This window comes from Tenrec ecaudatus, chromosome 14, assembly GCF_050624435.1.
Source record: "Tenrec ecaudatus isolate mTenEca1 chromosome 14, mTenEca1.hap1, whole genome shotgun sequence".
Classification (NCBI taxonomy): Eukaryota; Metazoa; Chordata; class Mammalia; order Afrosoricida; family Tenrecidae; genus Tenrec; species Tenrec ecaudatus.
Window position 1 is genome coordinate 1,450,464 of NC_134543.1, and position 18,274 is coordinate 1,468,737.

The 18,274-nt window shown below is 55.0% G+C and overlaps 1 protein-coding gene across 1 annotated transcript; it reads right to left on the reverse strand.

The window, feature by feature from the left end:
* Window positions 1–324: 324 nt before the first annotated feature.
* Window positions 325–18,242, reverse strand: COA8 (cytochrome c oxidase assembly factor 8). Its single transcript, XM_075532383.1, has 5 exons — window positions 18,079–18,242; window positions 5,727–5,924; window positions 4,470–4,533; window positions 3,296–3,386; window positions 325–1,517 (listed from the first exon to the last, which is right to left on the reverse strand). The coding sequence occupies exons 1-5, from the start codon at window positions 18,199–18,201 to the stop codon at window positions 1,424–1,426; spliced, it is 570 nt and encodes a 189-aa protein (XP_075388498.1). The 5' UTR covers window positions 18,202–18,242; the 3' UTR covers window positions 325–1,423.
* Between the last annotated feature and the right edge of the window lie 32 nt (window positions 18,243–18,274).

Below are 18,274 nucleotides of genomic sequence, written 5' to 3' on the forward strand. Positions count from 1 at the left end.
GCTGAATGAGAGGCTCTCAAAGAGTTTCATGATAGGTTTCTGAACACACAAAGCCAGGTTACGTAATTAAAAAATCAAATGCATAATGAATCCGAGATGTTTATGACAACTTACCTACACTGCCAATTTCTCAGGTGAAGGGGCTGTGAGTACAACGTTTAGGGAGTCTTGAGCTGGAGCGGCTAGGGCCCGGGCCCACAGCAGGACCAGCCACTCAACAGGTCAGCATGCAGGCAATCCCAGCAGTCCTGAGTGACTCAGGACAAAGGCACTGCAGAGGCCTCAGGAGACACCCCCCCCCAACTTGAGCAGCCCCCTCCCCCATGCCTTCATGGACATGCAATGCTTCCTCTGCATCCTTCAGTCTGTAGTGCCGCCGGGAGAAAGCATGCTCCCCTAAACCCCCTCTCAGGTGGCCACCTCGCTTCTGACTTCTACGACTATTTGGATTTACACAAACAATGAGAAACTGTCAACCCTGGAAACAGCTCTTTAGTCCTAAGACCAGAGAGAGAATTTTTAAATAGCCTTTAAGCTGGCCGGCCAGTGCTACCAGGGTGAGCTGAGGGACAGAGAGCTATACACCTTCTGCCTAGCCCACATGGGAGCCTGGGCAGGCGTCCAGCATCCTCGCTCTGGACCATTGACCCTGCAGCCTACCTAACCCAGCACCCTATCTCTGAGCCCTACCCCAGCCCACTAGCCCACCCTCCAGGGTGGTAGCAAGCCACACCCAGCCCTGCTCTCTGCCCACTGCAGGTCATGCAGCTTCACATATCAAACGGACTCAGTGACAGGACGCTCTGGATGCTGTTTGTGGAGCTGCCTCAGGGTTGAGGCAGGAGTAGCCGGGCTCTCCTCTCCTTATCTGGGAGAAAGAACTGTCTGCCAAGCAGCCTCTGACCACTTGCGAACACTGGCTAATAGGCCCTGGTTTTGAAACCTATTTTTGTGGATGGGGGGGTCTGGCGGGTCCCACAGACACCCCACTCCCCACCCCCAAGGCCGTTGCCCATCTGCCAGGGCTTTCTGAGGGACATGAGAGAGGCCTGGGTGAGTAAGACCGGGCCTCAACGGAGAGGGCAGGATGGACAGGGGCTGGTGAAGGGCAGGTACAGTTGGGGCTACGGGGAGGCAGCAGTGCCAGGACCAGCCTGTGGTCAGGTCACACTTTATTAGCATTTCCTGGGCTCTGTTTGGCAGGCGCTGAGTGTGCCTTTGCCCCACGTGACATGGACCCCCTGGGAAGCCAGAGTCAGGCAGTCTGGGTCATGCCCCACCTGGAGGGACTTGATGTCTCCTGGCCATGCTGCTGCCCTAGAGGGACTGTGCCAGCACTTTGGGACCCTTGGAGACACCAGCTATCTGGGACGCGGTGGGCAGGCCCAGCACAGCAGTCATCAGTCTCCGCGGGCTTGCTGGGTCATCGCCGGCCTGAGCAGAGCCGCTTCCAGGCACTGTGCAGGGCCACTCTCCCCATGAAGATGGTGATGGTGAAGTTGCGTCTGTACCAGTCTCTGCATGGGTCAGGAAGAGAAAAGGGACATGCACGTGAGACATCAGGCAGCCCCTCTCCCAGCAGCAGCCCCTGACTCTCCACCCCCTCTGAGGTTTGCTGAAGGCCGACCCTGAAGGACCCCATGAAGCCCAGGGCCCCACAGCAGCCCCCTCCGGCTGAGGGCGGCACCTGGCCTGGATCAGCAGCAGTGAAGAGCACTTCAGGGTGAGGCTGCACCAAGTGCAGGGTCCTTTTCTGGGGCATCCCAGCTTCTGCTTACTTCTGTCTCGAAGGAGCTCATCCCTGTATCTCAGTCAGAGGCTGTGGGGAGCCACCCCCCTCCCCGAGGTCGGTAGTCCCAATGGAAGAGGCCACATCCCAGTGGACAGCCCCACACAATGCCCATCTCTGGAAGCCCTGGTGTGGCGGGGGCTTCTCCTACCCAGAGCACCTTCATCTCTCTCCATCGGACCTGGGACCAGGCTGCCCGCCTCCCTCAGAAGCAGTGCTTCTGGGATGGACGCTGGGCTCGGAGTGAAGGGGTGGAGTGGTGGGGTGCTCGCCAGGAAGGGGCGCTCTGGGCTCACTAGACCCCCCCACCCCAAATGAGGCTTATGAGGGATCATGCAGGTGGTCCTTCAGAAGCCAAGGTGCAAAGGAAGAGCAGTGAGCCCGCTCGGCCGAGCAGCTGAGGTTCCCACAGTGACCAAGGCAGCGTCACACAAAGAATCAAACCATCTCAGGCCTGGTCCTTGTGCCGGACAACGAAGAAATTTGCTTTGTTTTCAAAAAGCCTTTTTCCCTGGAAATTTCCAATTTGCCGAACGAGAGCCCTGAGTCCCCACTTTGATAACGGCCACCCTTCCCCGGAGCAGCCGCCAGCGTGCCCTGGGGCTTACTGTGCGCTCAGTACAGACACACCCCAGTCCCAGTCGGCCACAGCTCAGGTGCAGTTACACTGGGACGTCAGTTACACTGGTCACTACGGACAAGTGTCGCCCCTCATTGCTGCCACACTGCTGCTGTGCTAAAGCCAGTTTCAGCGACCCCCCCCCCCACACACACACACACACACACGGCAGTGTCCTAACCGGTCCTACTACTTCCGGGAGAGGAGGAGGCGGCGGCAGCGACAGCGGCAAAGACAGCTTGGTAAGCATCTCAAGCCTGTGCCTCACCCGAGGGGCGCTGAGCCAGGAGCCTGCAGCCCTTTCTCCAAAGGGCTCACTGTCACCCCTGGGGATGTAGGCGCACGTGCACATTCAGGAAATGAACATCATACAGGGGTGCTGGTGGCTTCATGGTGACGGAGAGGGAGAAAGAGGAGGTGTTCTGCTCCCATAAAGCTTTACACCAAGGGGCTGCTCTCCTCCATCAGACAGGCCAGTGGCATTTCTAACCGTCAACCTCACCGGGAGCAGTCAAGCACTCACCCCCTGAGCCCCAGGCGCTACAGACCCAGACCTAGGGAATGCCGCTGGGAGTGCTGTGGGAGAAAGGCCTGGGATTCACTCCAAAGAGCTAGGCCACTGAAAGCCTGTGGAGCACAAGCTGCTCTGACACCCACGGCCCACTTGGCAAGCAGTTCCAGGTGGTGTAAGCAGCAACACCATCGCCATCATGGTCACCAGGAGGGCTCACAGCCACTGTGTCTCCATGGCAATGAAACCAGCCAGCGGCTGTATAGAGACAAGTAAGGGCTCATAAAGTCATCCTCCTCTCTCAGACAGAAACACAAAGGCCACTACATTCTGCCTGTGTTCACCCTACCCAATCTAGAAAAAAGTGAACGCCTACCTGTTATAATACATGTGCTTCTGAAAATTCTTACTGAGAAAGTCCTTGTAAAAATCAGCCATTTCTTCTGCATTCAGTGTTGCCCTTTGACCTGGAAGTGCATTTCAGCATCGACATTAGGACTTTCACACAGCAAACAAGCAGAGCTACAGAAGGACGCAAGATCAACATTTTTAAAAAAATCAATTATGAGTACTGGATCTGAGCAATGAACCATCCACAAAGGAAATTAATAACACAACTGTTTATTATAGCATTAAAAATAAAATGCTTAAGAATAAATTTAACATGGGTTGCACAAGACTTGTACACCGAAAACTTCAAAAGAATTAGAAGAAATGCTGAAGGATCTTAATAAATAGAAAGATACCTGAGTCCATGGGCTGCAAGACATAATACTGTTAAAATGGAAATACTCCCCAGTTTAGCCTGTGGACACAATACAATCTCTACCAAAATCCCCGGCGTCTCTGCAGAAGTTGTCCTCAACCTGAGGGGAAGGGGAGGCCACCAATGGCCGACACAATGCTGCACATAACAAAGCTGACGGAGTCCCTCACCACAAAACAACTGTTGTCATGGCCCCTGCCTCAGAAGGCAAGGGGCACAGGGAGACAGGAGACCCGGGGGACGTGGGGGGTGGAGACAGGAGACACAGGGGAAGTGAGATGTGTGCTGTCACAGTGGATGAATGGCAAACAAGCCAGAAATCAAAATGTGTACACATTTGTGGAAGAAAATCTAATTTACTGGGGAAACTTGCCTCTAAATCTGGGGACACGATGACCATGGTGTCCACTCTCAAGCTCACCCACACTCAGGAGCTACAGAGCCACCACCAGGGCCCGGTCACTCTGCCCAGGAAGCCGGCAGGTGGCATGGAGTCTGGCACTGGGTGATCACCTGCCAGCCAAACCAGGGGCAGGTAGCAAGGGGCACCAGCACACATCCATTCACTGTGGAGTAACTCTTGCCCAGTGTTCCTTGGGGACCAGCTTCTCCCCATTCAGAAAAAGATAAGTAAAGAAACTAGCTCTCAAGCCTGGGCAGAGACAGCCCCGGGGCCTGTGGAGGGAGAGCCCCCACTGGAAGCGCATGCTCCAGCCCTCTCCCCTTCCTGGCCCCTCCTCCTTTCTCATCTTCTCCGGGACCCGCCAGACACCAAGACACTGACCTGACTCAGTCCTCAGTGCCAGGCCTTTCGCCTTCAGCCTGGAGTGGATGAACTCTTCTTTCTCCTGAAAGAACCAGAGGGGTGCTATCACCAGCCTGTCCTCTCTGCTCCCAGCTCTCTGCTCTCCCCTGGCAGAGCCCAGCGTGAGCCCTGTGACCTGGGTTAAAGGCCTCGCACTTAAAGGAGGATCTGAAAATGAGAGGTTCACTGAATTTGGCCCAGAGACCGCAGGCCACATGACAGCCGCCCCGATGGAAAAACAGATGATTAGTTCATGGGCTTCCCTGCGGGTTGAAATACTTATACTTCTTTCTCGTGTAGCTTATTTGGGTAATGAATATGCAGTTAAGAGTTCTGAGTTCTCAGGAAGAACACATCCCACAAACCCAAATCCCCTAAAGCTGCACATGCATAGGGGCACATCAAGGAATCAGTTCCTGGTCACACAGGTTCCTGTGTTCAAGCAGGTCCCTGGACCGGGCACAGCTTCAGACACACTCTCTTCAGACCCTGCTGCATCTCTGGAGGTGCCATCAAAGCAGTGGCTTCTCTGCAAGGCAGCCGGGTCAGCTCAGAAGGTATGGCATCTACCTGCAGGACTCAAAAGGGTCATCCTGCCGGATTTTCTCTAAGGGCACAGGAGGACCACAGGGCCAATCAGCAGGAGTGTCAGGGAAACTGAAAGCGGGGGTCTGAGGAAAAGGCCAAGTAAGCTGCGCCAAGAGAGTTTTCTTCTTCCCTCGGGGCCATGCGGCTGCTCATTGTCAACAAGGGCTGTCCCTCCAATCTACCCCCGCTGCCCTCACCTTGCTCCTTCAGACTTCTGCCACCCAACACAACAAATATAGAAAAGGAGCATGACTTGAGTGACTGGGGGACGGGAACACGGCAATTGGACACGGTCGAAATCATGGGAGGGCTTGTGTGCAGACCCAGATGAAGGGCATGTCGACATATGGCCGCTGCCCACTGCTATCTGTGTTTCATTACGTTCTTAACGACTTGTAGCAACACTTTCTAACCGACCTGCAAACACATGAACGGGTCCACAGAGGCAAAGCAAGTATGAAGGATTCAGCACTAGCACCCCCAAGTGGTAAACTGCATGATTTCACACTCTAACCTGGGCTCCTAAAGAAAGCAGGGCAGACTGCCTCACTTTTCTCTCGAGAAGCAGCTGGTGGGTTCGAACCACTGACTTTTTGGTTAGCTGCTGAATGGTTAACCACAGCGCACCAGGGCTCCTTTTAAACGTACCTTCATAAAAGTGGAGTTCTGATTTGCCCAGAATTCCTGGTTCCATTCCTGTGTTTCTTGTCTGAGCTCCCGAAGCCTTTGTTCCAAGGGTGACTCATCTTTGGGGATGTAAAACTGAACAGGTCGAAGGTTTGATTGTCTGTCTGGGGGTCCAATCCAATCATGGCAAGATTGTCTTGGAGGGCAGAATCTTGAGACCTTGAACAAAATACATAGGATTGACCCATTCCAATGAGAAACCCACTCATATTATAAAAATGATAAAATTAACAATCTGGTTTTATCAGTCTCCTGTTCCTTCCTCTAGGACTGTGTGCCCAAAGAATTTCCTAGAAGTAGCAGTATTCATGAAAAAAAAAAAGTAGCAGTATTCTTGACACATTTTCAACAAGCAATGCCTTAAGAATTCAATATTTTGATTGTCAAATAAGCTCAACCACAGATAAAATGAGTTAAAGTGGCAGCCATTTCCAGGGCCACACGGAACTCACAGTGATACTCACGACTGCGGGGTTCATTGGGGAAGTTTATAGGCTATCACGAACCAGGAGCAGAAAACAGTGCCTCTCAGCCAGCAGCACCGTCTCCCTCTGGTCCTGTGTCTGCCTTGTTCTGTGTACCAGGAAACCTGCCTGCTCCTCTGCTTCAGTCTCCTGGTCTCTGCCTAGAGTGTTGTGGCTCCTCTGCTGGGGGCCTCTTGCCCTCGGTGTGGCCTCTGCTGGCCCCCATCACCCCACCACCACCTGAGGCAAGGATCTCCAAAGAAGTGTGCTCCGCCACCGGCTCTCCTTCCTTGATGGGCCCGAGAGCTCTCTCTCTCTCTCTCGTTTCTGAGATGGTTCTTACAGCCAGAGGAATGCCCAAATCGCCAACCCTGGAGTTAGAATCCTCCCCCTTATTTGCCTGATCCTACCCAGTCATGTGGCAGGTGTTCTAGGGCAGAGGATAGATGGGCCAGAAGCAAGTATTTCACTTGATGACTCCATGTCCCCCAACACCAGAGTAAGTGGTCCCTCCCATCCTCAGTGCTCAGGGGACACACCAACCAAGAAACCAAGCCACGTGCCACACTGGGCACGCCTCCACCCAGGACTGCTTCTGAGTACAGGCGTGACTGAGGACTAGGGTGCACCAGGGTATTTTCAATCACCTCACCCGCAGGTGGAAGTAGGACCTTGAACAAGGAGACTGGAGAAGCAGCCATGGCCTTGATTCTTAGAGTTGGCTGTGAACACTGAGAGGACCGTGCCCCGCCAAGAACAAGCAACTTGTCCTGGAGAAAGGACAGCCGGAACGCGCCTTAGCAGCGAGGACGGTCCGATCTCAGCTCTGGTCCTGGGCGTCTCAGTCCAGGAGGGCATCGCGCCTGGTAGAGCAGAGAGCAGCGAAGAGAGCAAGGCCTTTACGAGCTGGCTGACGCCGTAGCTGCAACAGTGGCTCAGCCTAATGACGACTGTCTTGTTCTGCTAGTCACAGCCGGGAAGGGCAGCACCCCAGGAAGGTGTACACCCACCACCACAGGACCAAGCTCCAGAGCGCTGCACCCAGAGGCCACTCCCCTGGCATACCAGAAAGAGCCATCAGTCAGGGGCTGCCTGAGGAGGGGTGTTTGGGGGTGAGGTTTACAGGGGTGTATGCAACCCTGGCCCCACACAGCTTAAACACATGTGCTAAGTTACAGTTCAACAAAGTTGATGTCAAAGGCCCGCCCAGGACAAGTTTCCCTGGCGCCTGGAAGGGAAAGCGTGGCTGCTGCTCAGCGAGCCGCGTGGCGCTGACTGGCCTGCTTGCTGATTAGCCACCCTGAAAGTCAGGAAGCAGCTGGCGTCTGACAGGGGCCCACCCGTGGACACCAACATCGTATTCAGTCGAGTCAGTGAGTCATGAGGACCTTCAGCAAGAGGGGTACAGGGGGCTAGGTGCTCAACAGAAAGGTTCAGGTGCTCAGTTCCAGCGCACCCACGCCTCCCTGTCCCCACCGTGGGTCTGGATGTCACACAGGCCCCTGGAGGAAGGCAGAGAGCCCGTGTGGCTGGGAAGGCCAAGTCCCTGTGGACAGAGGAGGAACACAGCTTAAACACAGGAGGCCTCCAGGGCGGTCACAGTGCCACAAGCTTGACACGAATTCAGAAATCTTCAAATTGTGTCGGAGGCCTGTTGGGAGCGTGGCCAGTTCATGGCCGGGAGGTCCAGAGCACTGGGGAGCCCTCCCTCCCTCCTGAGCTTTGTCACAGGACAGTGCATGTGCTGCTGGCTCACAGCGACCCTGGAGGTTGGAGGTCTGCCCCACGGAGTGCGTGACACTGCCATGCCTCGTCTCTGCCCACAGAGGTCAGTGGGGTCCACTGGAGCACTTCAGCCCGTGTCACCAGGGCTCTGGGCCACTGGCACTCGTGGTGTGTGATTGAACATCACCGCCGTGCTCATCGCTGACAACCTTTTCAAGCTAGAAAGACATGTGCCTGAACGGGAAACGCCGAAAAATACATTTCACTCCCTCAGACTTCCAAAATGTGTCTAGAAAATTAAATACACACATTCTCTAATGACTCAAGAATCCTTGAGCTACTATCAGCCTTATGGACTTCATCTGGACTGGGCTGAGATGTCTGCTTTATATGTAATTGCTTCTTGAAATAAAGCTCTTTATTACATGTTAAGATAAAATGAAAAGAGTCCTGACAAATGTATAAAGAACCTGAAAGGAACACGTAGAACTGAGTGAGAAGAGTGACACTTACTGTCATCAGAGTGGGACCCACTGTTGGTGAGTCCATTCTGACAGAGAGCCGCCCCGCCCGGGGTCCCAGGCTGTGGCTCCTGATATAATCCCCCACCTCCCGAGAGGATGGTGGTTCAAGCCCCTCCCTGTGCCTCCGAATCCTTGTCATCAAGTGGAATTCAGGTCTCACAAAATGCAGGCCCTAGGCCTGTGTGTGTGTGTCTACTAGCTCCCCCCTTCCCCCCCCCCAATGGCCTCAGCACCTGGTGAAGGGCCAGCCCCAGATAGTCAGCTTGCTTGTACCTCTTTAGCATCTAAGTGCATGCTCAACTTGACTGAGATAAAACTGTGCAGCACACATCTCTACTACCCGTGTGTCAGTCTAGGAGTCCTGATGGTGGTGTTATGCACTGGGCTGCTAACCTAAGGTCACCAATTCAATACCCATAGCTGCTCTGCGGGCGAAAAGATGAGGCTGTTGGCTCCCATCAAGATGTACAGTCTCGGACATACTCAGGGCAAGTTCTAGGCTGTCCTGTAGGGTCCCATGAGTTGCAAACGATCTGATGGCAGTGACGTTGATTTGTTTTTTCCATCTCTCAGTTTGTCATGGCTGGCCTGGAGGGCAGGACAGCGGTAATTTAAATGCCAGCAGGATCACCCCTAGTGGGCAGATTTCAGCCGGGCTTCCAGACTGAAACAGGATAGCAAGTAAAGCCTGAGAACCTACTTCTGAAAACCAGCCCCTGAAACTCTAGGGCTGCTCACTGGGCCACACTGCCAGCACAGCCCTGGAAATGGAAGACAAGCCCTGGGTTGGACTTGGGCACACTGGCCACCGTGAGGACGGGCATCACCCATCAGCGCACCTTGCCAGTATCCATGGGCTCCTTGGTGGAGAACACAAGCACCCTGGGTTGGAGGGGACAGTAATGAGCAACTACAAGCCTAAAGCCAGGTCGCTGGTTCAAACCCACCAGCAGGCCCTGGGGGAAAGCTGAGTCAGTCTGTCTCTGCTCCTGTACAGACTGACGGCCTGGGACACCCTCAGGGGCAGTTCTCCTATCCTCCAGGGTGACTGTGAGCAGGCAGGGCTCAGCAGGCCATGCTTCAGACCAGCATCAGTCTCTATGTCACAAGGAAGGAAACTGGGTCACGAGAGGCACTGCCCGGGTTGAGTTCCACGTGTGGAGCCAGCAGTGCCATCTCCCCTCCTCATGTGACACCAGAGGAGGCCCGGGGCATCACTGTGGATCAAAAGGTCAGTAGTTCGAACCCCTAGCTGCTCCTGGGATGAAGGAAGACATGGCGGCTGGCACAGCCTTAGAATCACAGTGATGCTTCTGTCTGCGGGGCGGCAGGCAGGCTGGGCCGGCCTGTCGGTGGGGCCTCGTCTGGGAGCTGGTTTAGGAAGCAACAGAGGCCTTTATCACCTCATCCACCTGCCAAGGGCTTGAGAGCCGCACCCCCCACGCCTTCCACTTCTTCCAGCATGGCCCAAAGCCCATCTTACTGCGCGTCTGACTCCCCTCACAGCCTGCATGCCTGCAGGAGGGGAGGGGGGATATTCTTGAGGAGGCAATTCCCAGAAGGTACTGGAGGGGTGGGCAGAGATGGAGGGGAACAGCCTGCAGCCTGCCCTCTACCATTTGAACGTGGTCTCTGTCGGCAGCTGCAGGAGTGTGACTGCCGTCAGCTGGTCACTGTGGGCGGGCCACCCTGCCCCTCAGCTCCCACTAAAAACAACCCGCTCCAGGGAAGGCAAGAGCCTGTCGTGAAGGAAAAGAACAGCTTTTGTCTGGAAGTTGTTACCATGGCTACCACCCCCCCAGGTGGGCAAATGGCAGGGACGCAGGCCCACTCACCCACAGGCTGGCTCTTTACATTGAATTTGGAGGGGCCCCCTCACCAGGAAGGGGACATGTGGGAGGGGGAGAGAGACACTGCATACCCTTGTCCCTGTGCCCAGAATCTCAGAGACCCTGTGTGGATACTGTCAGCCACCCACAGGCACACATCTCCCTGGTCCAGTGCTGCCGCCACTGCCTCGGGCTCCAGAATAGATAGCGGCTGGCCCTTGGGTTAGCAGGGAAGAGGGAGTCAGGGGTTGGGGGTGAGAGCCCTGGGTGCCAGCCTCAGGCCACGGGACCCTGCCGCCTTTTAAGCAAATCAGGCCACACTGGGCGAGGTGGCAGCTCCCCTCCCTGTCCCGCTTGGACACTGGCCCCTGGTCTCTGCCAGTGGCACTTCAGCTCCCTGACTCAGCCCCACAGCCAGCACCCTGGAGTCCCCTCGGGGTCAGCGGCCCTCACAAAGTGCTGGTCAACAACTTCAGGCTGGCGTGGAGGCTTTTCTTCTTGGTCATCTCTGCCCTGGCCTCTGCACACTGCTATGCCCTGCACCCAGGACACCTACCCACTGCAGTGGTGAGAGGGAACCAGTGTGTGTGTGGGGGGGTGGGGGTGGCAGCTGTTGGGAGAGGCTAGGTGCAGACGCACATGCCTGGGCTGGGACTTGCCAGAGCCTTTCGGGACCTGGGTCCTGAGTCCTGGGCTACAAACCAGGTCTAGGACACCTGCCTCTCTGGTCTGGATTTTCACTCCTCCGGTCTGGATTGCCCCCCCCCCCCCTTCAGCCCACAGACCCACAGCCATCATGTGGACGCCAACTCGTAGTAAGTCTAACAAGACAGAGTGGAACATCCCTCAGGGATTCCAGACTAGATCTCTACAGGAGAGGTGGCAAATCTGCACCAGTGTGTGCCTAACCCACTGCGCCACCAGGATGCCTGTCTCCGCCGTTGGTGACCCCTGATCTGCTTGTCACAGGAGTGGGAACGCACAGCACTGGTCCTGTGCCTGGGGTGCTCCCCCAGCTCATCAGTGTCTTCACACAGAGCAGGCCTCGCTTTTCTCCCTGAGCGGACACACCACCTTCTGTTGACCCAGGCCTATGCAGAGGGGGCATTTCGGCTCACTGCACTTGTAAGGATGCTGCGGGTGGGCCCAGGTGACCATGGGTCTGAGTCCTGTCCAAATTGCTCGGGGTCTGGGCCAAGTAGTAGATTGCTGGGTCAGACGGGATTCTGTGATGGGTTCGAGGAGATGCCAGGCTGGTTTCGGCAGCAGCTGTGTTCTTCACATTCCCACCAGCAGTGAATAAGGCCCCCACCCCAATCCTCCACATGCTCGCCCGCCTGCACTGGTCCCTCGGCAGCGGGGCTCATTTCGGTTCTGATTTGCACTCCCCTGACGCCGATCCAAGTTGAGCTTCTTGTCCCAGATGTGGGGGCCATTTGCCGGTCTGCTGAGTCCTGCGCCAGTGAGCGGTACGCATGCTTTATAATGCTGGGCAGTGAGCCCCCAGCTGAGGCTGGTCCCCAGAGTGCCCATTCAGCAGAGGGCACTTTCTTGATAACGCCCCTTAAAGCACAGTCGCTTTTCATTTGGTGATCCACTGATTTTTCAAGGTTTTTTTTTGGGGGGGGAGGAGGGAATGTGCACATCTGAACTGCCTATCAACCCGACGTCCACACTGACAATTCAATGCCCCAAGCACATCCTCATGTGGGCCACCGTCATGGAGGTCCTTTTCCAGAACATTCTTCCACCACTAACAGAAACTCGATGCTCCCCAAACAGGAATGCCCTATCTCTCCCTCCCACCCTCGGAACAAGTAAGTGACATCATACAGCTTTTGTCTTCAGCAGCTGACTTTTTTCAGTGAGATGCATTATTTCAGGGGGATGAAAATGGTATTGTATTTGCTTTAAAAAAAAAAAGCCTGCCTGTAGTAAAGGTGCAGTGTTTTTCAGAAAAGCACAGTCATCTTGCTAGAATCACCATGAAATGCACAGCTCTCACCACCCTGAGCCCCTGAGCAAAACGATGCGGAGTAAGACGGATTGACACTCAGGCCCAAAGACCTCTACAAGTCCTCTCACCCAGACGAAAGGACCCACACCTCCTGAGCAGTTCGTAGAGGCATGCACGGCTGCTCCTTCCAAGACTAAATATAACGCTGACAGCTGACACTGAGATACCCAGCTAGTCTCACCTACAAATAGGGATCCAGCCAGCAAGCCAGGCTCAGCATCAGGACCAAGTTCATGGCCAGTGTAGCCTTAGAAAACCAATCAATCCTGATGGAAGAACACACCACTAATAAAGTAGTCCTCCCACCGCTCCCCCAGGGTGAAACTACCAGTCTGAATGGAGCCGAGGCTAGAGGGGGCAGTGGTTGGTTACAGAAGCTGGAGTGAGGGGGCACAGCGCATGGCACAGGCTCGGTTGTGGGCACTCCCAGAGGAGACATATCCCGGGTGCTGACACAGCCGGGAGCTTAAAGCGGCGAACAGGGAGATGAAAGCAGATTAAGAGTCCTAAAAGCACACAAATCATTCACGATGGATGAACCTTATTAGGATCCTAATATGAACCACAAAAGAGAGCCCTCGGCATGTCTGATGCAGTAGGGACGATGTGGAGTGAGGAAGGGTCTCCACCACGTAAGGCTACCTTGGTGCCGCAAGAGCCCCGGTCAGCCCGAGGAAGGGAGGTGGAGGTGGCAGTGGGCTCTGCCTCCTGAATATAACCTGACCACACCTAAAAGGTTTTAAACCTATTCCCTTTGGCCTGGGATACCCAGTTTGGAAATCTACAGCGCGTAAACCAACTTTTTAAATTACCTCTCTGTGCCGACGGTTAGTACTTGTGTTCTTTTTGAGCCAAAAATGACTAGAAGATGATTTTGTACCTCACAATCTGTAACATGTACAGGCCTTTCTTTCAGTTCACGACTGGCAGCTGCACGATGTGCCGAAGCCACTGAATCTGTCCTCACCTGGGAATGGAGGTGCTGAAGGTCACCACTTCTGAGGAGTGAGGCTTAAATAGGATTACAGATAGCTCTCAGGCCAGCGGTACAACCCGAGCATGAACTCTGAACTCTTACTGTGAGTGCTCATAAAATGCAGGACTACCAGCCAGAGCTGGTGGGTTCCCACAACTGACCTGCGGTCAGCAGCCTAATGTGTCCCCAAGGTCCCACTGGAGGTTACCAGTGTGCTTAGAAATGTGGTCGCCCTGCAGCACCAAACCCCTGCCCTCCCGCCGGTCAATCCTGACTCTGTGACCGCCTCCCCCAGGGCAGTTCTACTTACTCCAGGATGGTGCCAAGCTGCCAAGCTCAAGGTGCGGATTCAGGCCCAGCCGTCACTCCCGGGAGAACAGTGAGCCACCTGCTCTTATAAAGATGTGCAGCCCTAGAAATGGATGTGGCCGCTACTGCATCACACTGCTGGATGCGACTGGATGTGGAAGGGCGTAAGCATTAAACAAACAGAGCTGCTCTGCTTCGACAGTCAGCATGGCCGTGGGTTTCGCTGTGTGCCTGCTGTGTAAACTGATGCCCATCTTTGCTGCCGTGGTCCAGGCGGCCCCTGACTCACCCGCGTCATCCCTGCTGGTGGCATCTCAGCCTGCCAGATCCGTACGGTTTTCACAAGTGGGTTGCCAGGTCTTCTAAGTTCACCTTAGTCCGGAAGCTCAGCTGAAACTGCATCACCTTCATGCAACAGGCCAGCCTCTATGGACCAGTGGGGTGGGGGTGGGGGGAGCTTTGCAGGTGGTGCACGCATTGGGGAGGAAGCCTGGCATATTGGTAGAAGGTGAGCACATACCAGGTCCCACCAGGGCCTCCCTTTATGAGCTAATGGTAGAGAATGGAACGGCCCCCAGAACAAGGCTGGTGCACAGACTTGTTAAGGAAAATCCTGGCCCCCAGGACAAGCCTGCTGCACCCCTTCCTAATATGCCATGCATACTCGAGTATAAGCCACCCCCAATATCAGATGAGGCACTCAATTTTACCACAAAAGCCACATAAAAAATGTGCTGAAAAACTCAGCTTATACACGACTATGTCCGGTATCCAGAGGCACACCAGAAAGCCAGGCCAGGCACCTGTCACACCTACTAGGATGGAAGGTGCAGGTGGTCCGAGAGTCAAAACTTGCCGGGTTCTAGCCCCTGTGCAGTTTTAAGCACAGGCTGGATCCTGGATGCACCAGGTGACAGTTTTGGCCTTCAGGCCATTTCTATTTCCTGCATCGCCTGCCTTTGCTGACAGCAGGGCACTCTCTGGGTAATTAATTAGCTTTCTGCAGCGCGAGGAGACTGCTGTCTTGAAGGCTTTGTAGATAAACAGCAGGCCGCCCAAAGGGGCAGGCTGCCATCGCCAGTTTCCTTCAGCGTGGCCAACACGGGCACACCTACTCCTGGGGGCAGTGCTGAACTGGGCGGGGGCTGCAAGAGCTGACACCCACACTACCTCCTGGACTAGGGGCTACAGAACAAATGTTTTCCATTTTCAGGGTCGCTGGGCATTTTTTTTCCCCTGAAAAGAAGGCGTGCTTTAATCCTGCCCAAGAACTCTCCCTGTATCCTTGGCCCTGCAGGACGGGCCCTGTATCCTAGAGCTGCAGGATGGGCCTTGAGCACCCACATTTGTTCCCCTCTCTGATCCCTGAGTGCCAGACCTCAAAGAACCATGTGGCAAGGGAGCACACAGCTCCTCCCCAATCCAAGTGGGCCTCAGCTCCTTGGTTAAAGTGCTCTGCTTTGGCCGAAGATTTGGTGTTTCAACACACATACACCCCCTCTCCCCGGTAGCTCTGCAGAAAGACCTGCCTCCTGGAAACAAACCCCATGGGGCAGTTCTACGCTGTCACACGGCATGGCTATGGGATGGACTCCCAGGCTGGCCAAAGGTCCTCCCTGGGGAAGCTCTTGGCAGGACCCTAGTTTTCCCTCGTGCCGCATCTCCTGTTGGTGTGTTTCCTGTCACCCAAAGACTCCCTGAGAAGCTGGTTCAGGCTCTCTAGGCTGTGGCCACTCCAACGGGAATTAGGCCGATGGCTAACCAGCTGCCCGGTCGAGCCTTGTCCAAGCTATGCAGCAGGCAGACCTTGGATGGCAGCAAGAATAAACACGTGTCCACAGCCCCACGCCCAGAGACAGGCCCAGTCCCAGACAGGCTTACTGCGGGATTTTCAATTGCTTCTTTTCCATCCTTCTTTCATTGTTGCTGGAACTAAGCTTTCCAGCTGGCCTTACGCCTGCCTTGGCCATAAAGCACGTGTTCACTTTACTTCAGCATTGTGCCTCTAGCCCGTTCCATACACTGAGTCATCGCTTCACCTGACATCTGGAGATAAGACCTAAGGAGAAAAACAAACAAGCCAGCTGCCCTCAAGCTGACTGTGACCCTGTGGGACAGAAAACAAAGCCCCTAGGCCTTCTCCACGGAGAGGCTATGGGCTCTGTTGCTGACCTTTCAGTTCACAGCCCAGCACTTTAACTGCTGTCACCAGGGTCCTGCTCCAGGCCTAGGCCTCCCACAGACAGCAGACCCTTCATAAGCTGTGCAGGTCGTCTGTTAGGTCGTTTGCCTGCACTGGCATGCATCATCTTTGTGCATCTTTAGCAGTATTCAAGGGTAAGTCAAAACTTACTCCTCCTGGGGTTCCAGTTCACACATGCACGGGTTTGTTCCACAAGAAACCAGCTTGCTTCTCTGCCCTCAGTGGGTGGCTGCAGGCGAACGCTCTCAGTCATCTGCTTGTTTTAGTCTTGGTCAAACTCCCTGCCATCAAGTCATCACTCACGTGACCCTGCAGGACAGGGTGGACCTGCTTCTGTGGGTCTGAGACTGGAGCTCTTTACAGGAATAGAAAGCCTCATGTGTCTCCCTCAGAGTGGCTCACGGTTTCCAAGTGCTGACCACAAGGAGTTCAACATGTAACCACTATGCCCCCAGGGCCCCTTTTGGTCTTATTAGGAAGTCTTTAAAAGGGGAAGGGGCATCAAAACAAAACAGTGGTTTCCAAGGGGATCTGCTAGGCCAATTACATTCAAGGCCAAGTACCCAGCAAAGAAGCTTGTGGCATTTCTCCCCCCACCCCCAGTAACTTTGATAGATTTTCTTGAAAGACACAAGATAATCAGAGGAGCTTTCCCTGAAGAAGTTTGTTGTTGTTTGAAGAAGTTTTAAGATAAAAGAAAATTGCATGGGTGAGAAAAAGGTCAGGAAGGTTGCACTGAAGAACTGTTTCCCAGCACAATGCACCTGCTCCCTCTTCCAAGATAAGAAGGGTTGTCCTACAAAAAATCTGTGCACAGTTGCCCCACCCACCCTTCTTTTGTTCCTCAAACTCAAAAAACACTGAAAAGCAACCTACTTTGAGTCCTCCTTGCACGACAGGGCCAACTAATATGGCCCTTTTAGCTATAACTCGTAATGTGATGTGTTAGCACCCTAGACTCTACGCCTGTGCCTCTAAGCCCATTTAGGCGGCTGTTGTTAATTCCAACCCACAGTGACCCCATGCTTAACAGACAGAAACACGGCCCTACCCTGCACCAGTCTCACAATTATCCCTTGCCGGAGCCCACTGTAGTAGCCCCTGTTGAGGGACTTCCTCTTTTGTGCTGCCCCTCCACTTTGCCTTGTACTACACTAATGGGCAGCAGCGGGACGGCATGAAGACCTGCCATGTGAACCAAGCTGTGCCCTTGGTTTCCTGGGGCACTGTTGAGATCCCGTGACAAACAGGGTGTGACTGGAGATACGGGCTTTCCTCGGATGGGCTATAAACGCCGGTGTCACCGTGAAGTTCCGCCACACACGTCGCCTCACCTCCAATTCCTCACTGGGTAGAAGCAAAGCAGGCTTGCTGAGACTTTGGGTCATTTTTGGCTTCTGGCTCTGGACCTTGCGTTTGGCTCGACTCTGCTGGACCTTTGGGTTTGGGACTCAACAGCACCCACCACCATGTGAGACGTTTTCTTGGGCGTCTGGGACTGATGTCATATTTAAAACAAGAAAACGTTACTGCACCTTGGGAATGCCCACACTGTCTTGTTGTGCTGACCATCCCGGAGCAGAGGGTTGGTTTTCAGGGGGGTGGGGGTGGGGGGGTCGGGTTGGAGAGGTGGAAGCACCACCTTCAGAAGTGTACAGACCTGGACAGAGAGTCTGGAGGGCCAACAGCTTCACATTTTGATTTTTATTTATTACAGGGTCTGTGGCAATACTTTTTGATTGGCCGGTGGGTGGAGCACCCGAGTTTGCACACACACACACAAAACGTGAAGTCCTAGGAGAGTTTGCGATCTTTTAAGGGGACATTACCTCAACAACGCACGAACAAATGGGCACCTGCTGTGGGCAACCTAAGCAGGAGCTGTCCAGGGGTGCGCGGGTAGGCGGTGTAACAGGGGGCGCGCCACCTGGCTGCCTGGTCACCTCTGGCCCCAGCCCTGACCCCAGCTCCGCAGGCGCTGCCGTCCACCAATCAGACCTCGGCTCGACAGAGTCCCTTTCTGACCACGGGCTTCTCGGACGGAGTCTGTCCACCCACAGCCCCACCTCGGGACCCGCGGGACCTCCAGGACGACGCGGGTTGCCGGGCCGACGGCAGACCTGAGGGGCTGAGGTCGTAGGAAGAGGCGAACCGGGAGAAGGGGCGGCCTCGGCGGGGAGCGATCGGGGCAGGTGGAGAGGGGGCGCGATCCTGAGGGGCGTGGCCTGGCCACCCTCCTAGCCCATGTCCCGAGCACCCCGCTTACCCTGCTGGGTGCCGCGTCCCTGTGCTCGGCGGCGCACTGCGGTGTGAGCTGGCGGCCGCAGTCCGCAAAGGCGCGGCAGAGCGGGGGGACGAGGGGCTTGCTCCTGGGCCCCAGGGCCGCCATGGCCTAGCGCCCGCCGAACTCCCGCGCCGCACGGCAGCGTCGCGATTACGCCAGAAGCAACTTTACGGCCGCG

Excerpts from the sequence above, each read along its gene's own strand:
- COA8 (XM_075532383.1), bottom strand. The coding sequence starts at position 18,201 with ATGGCGGCCCTGGGGCCCAGGAGCAAGCCCCTCGTCCCCCCGCTCTGC. Across the intron at positions 3,387-4,469 it reads GGCACTGAGGACTGAGTCAG|GTCAAAGGGCAACACTGAAT; the intron begins GTCAGTGTCTTG and ends ATGCACTTCCAG. Across the intron at positions 1,518-3,295 it reads AAGCACATGTATTATAACAG|AGACTGGTACAGACGCAACT; the intron begins GTAGGCGTTCAC and ends TGACCCATGCAG.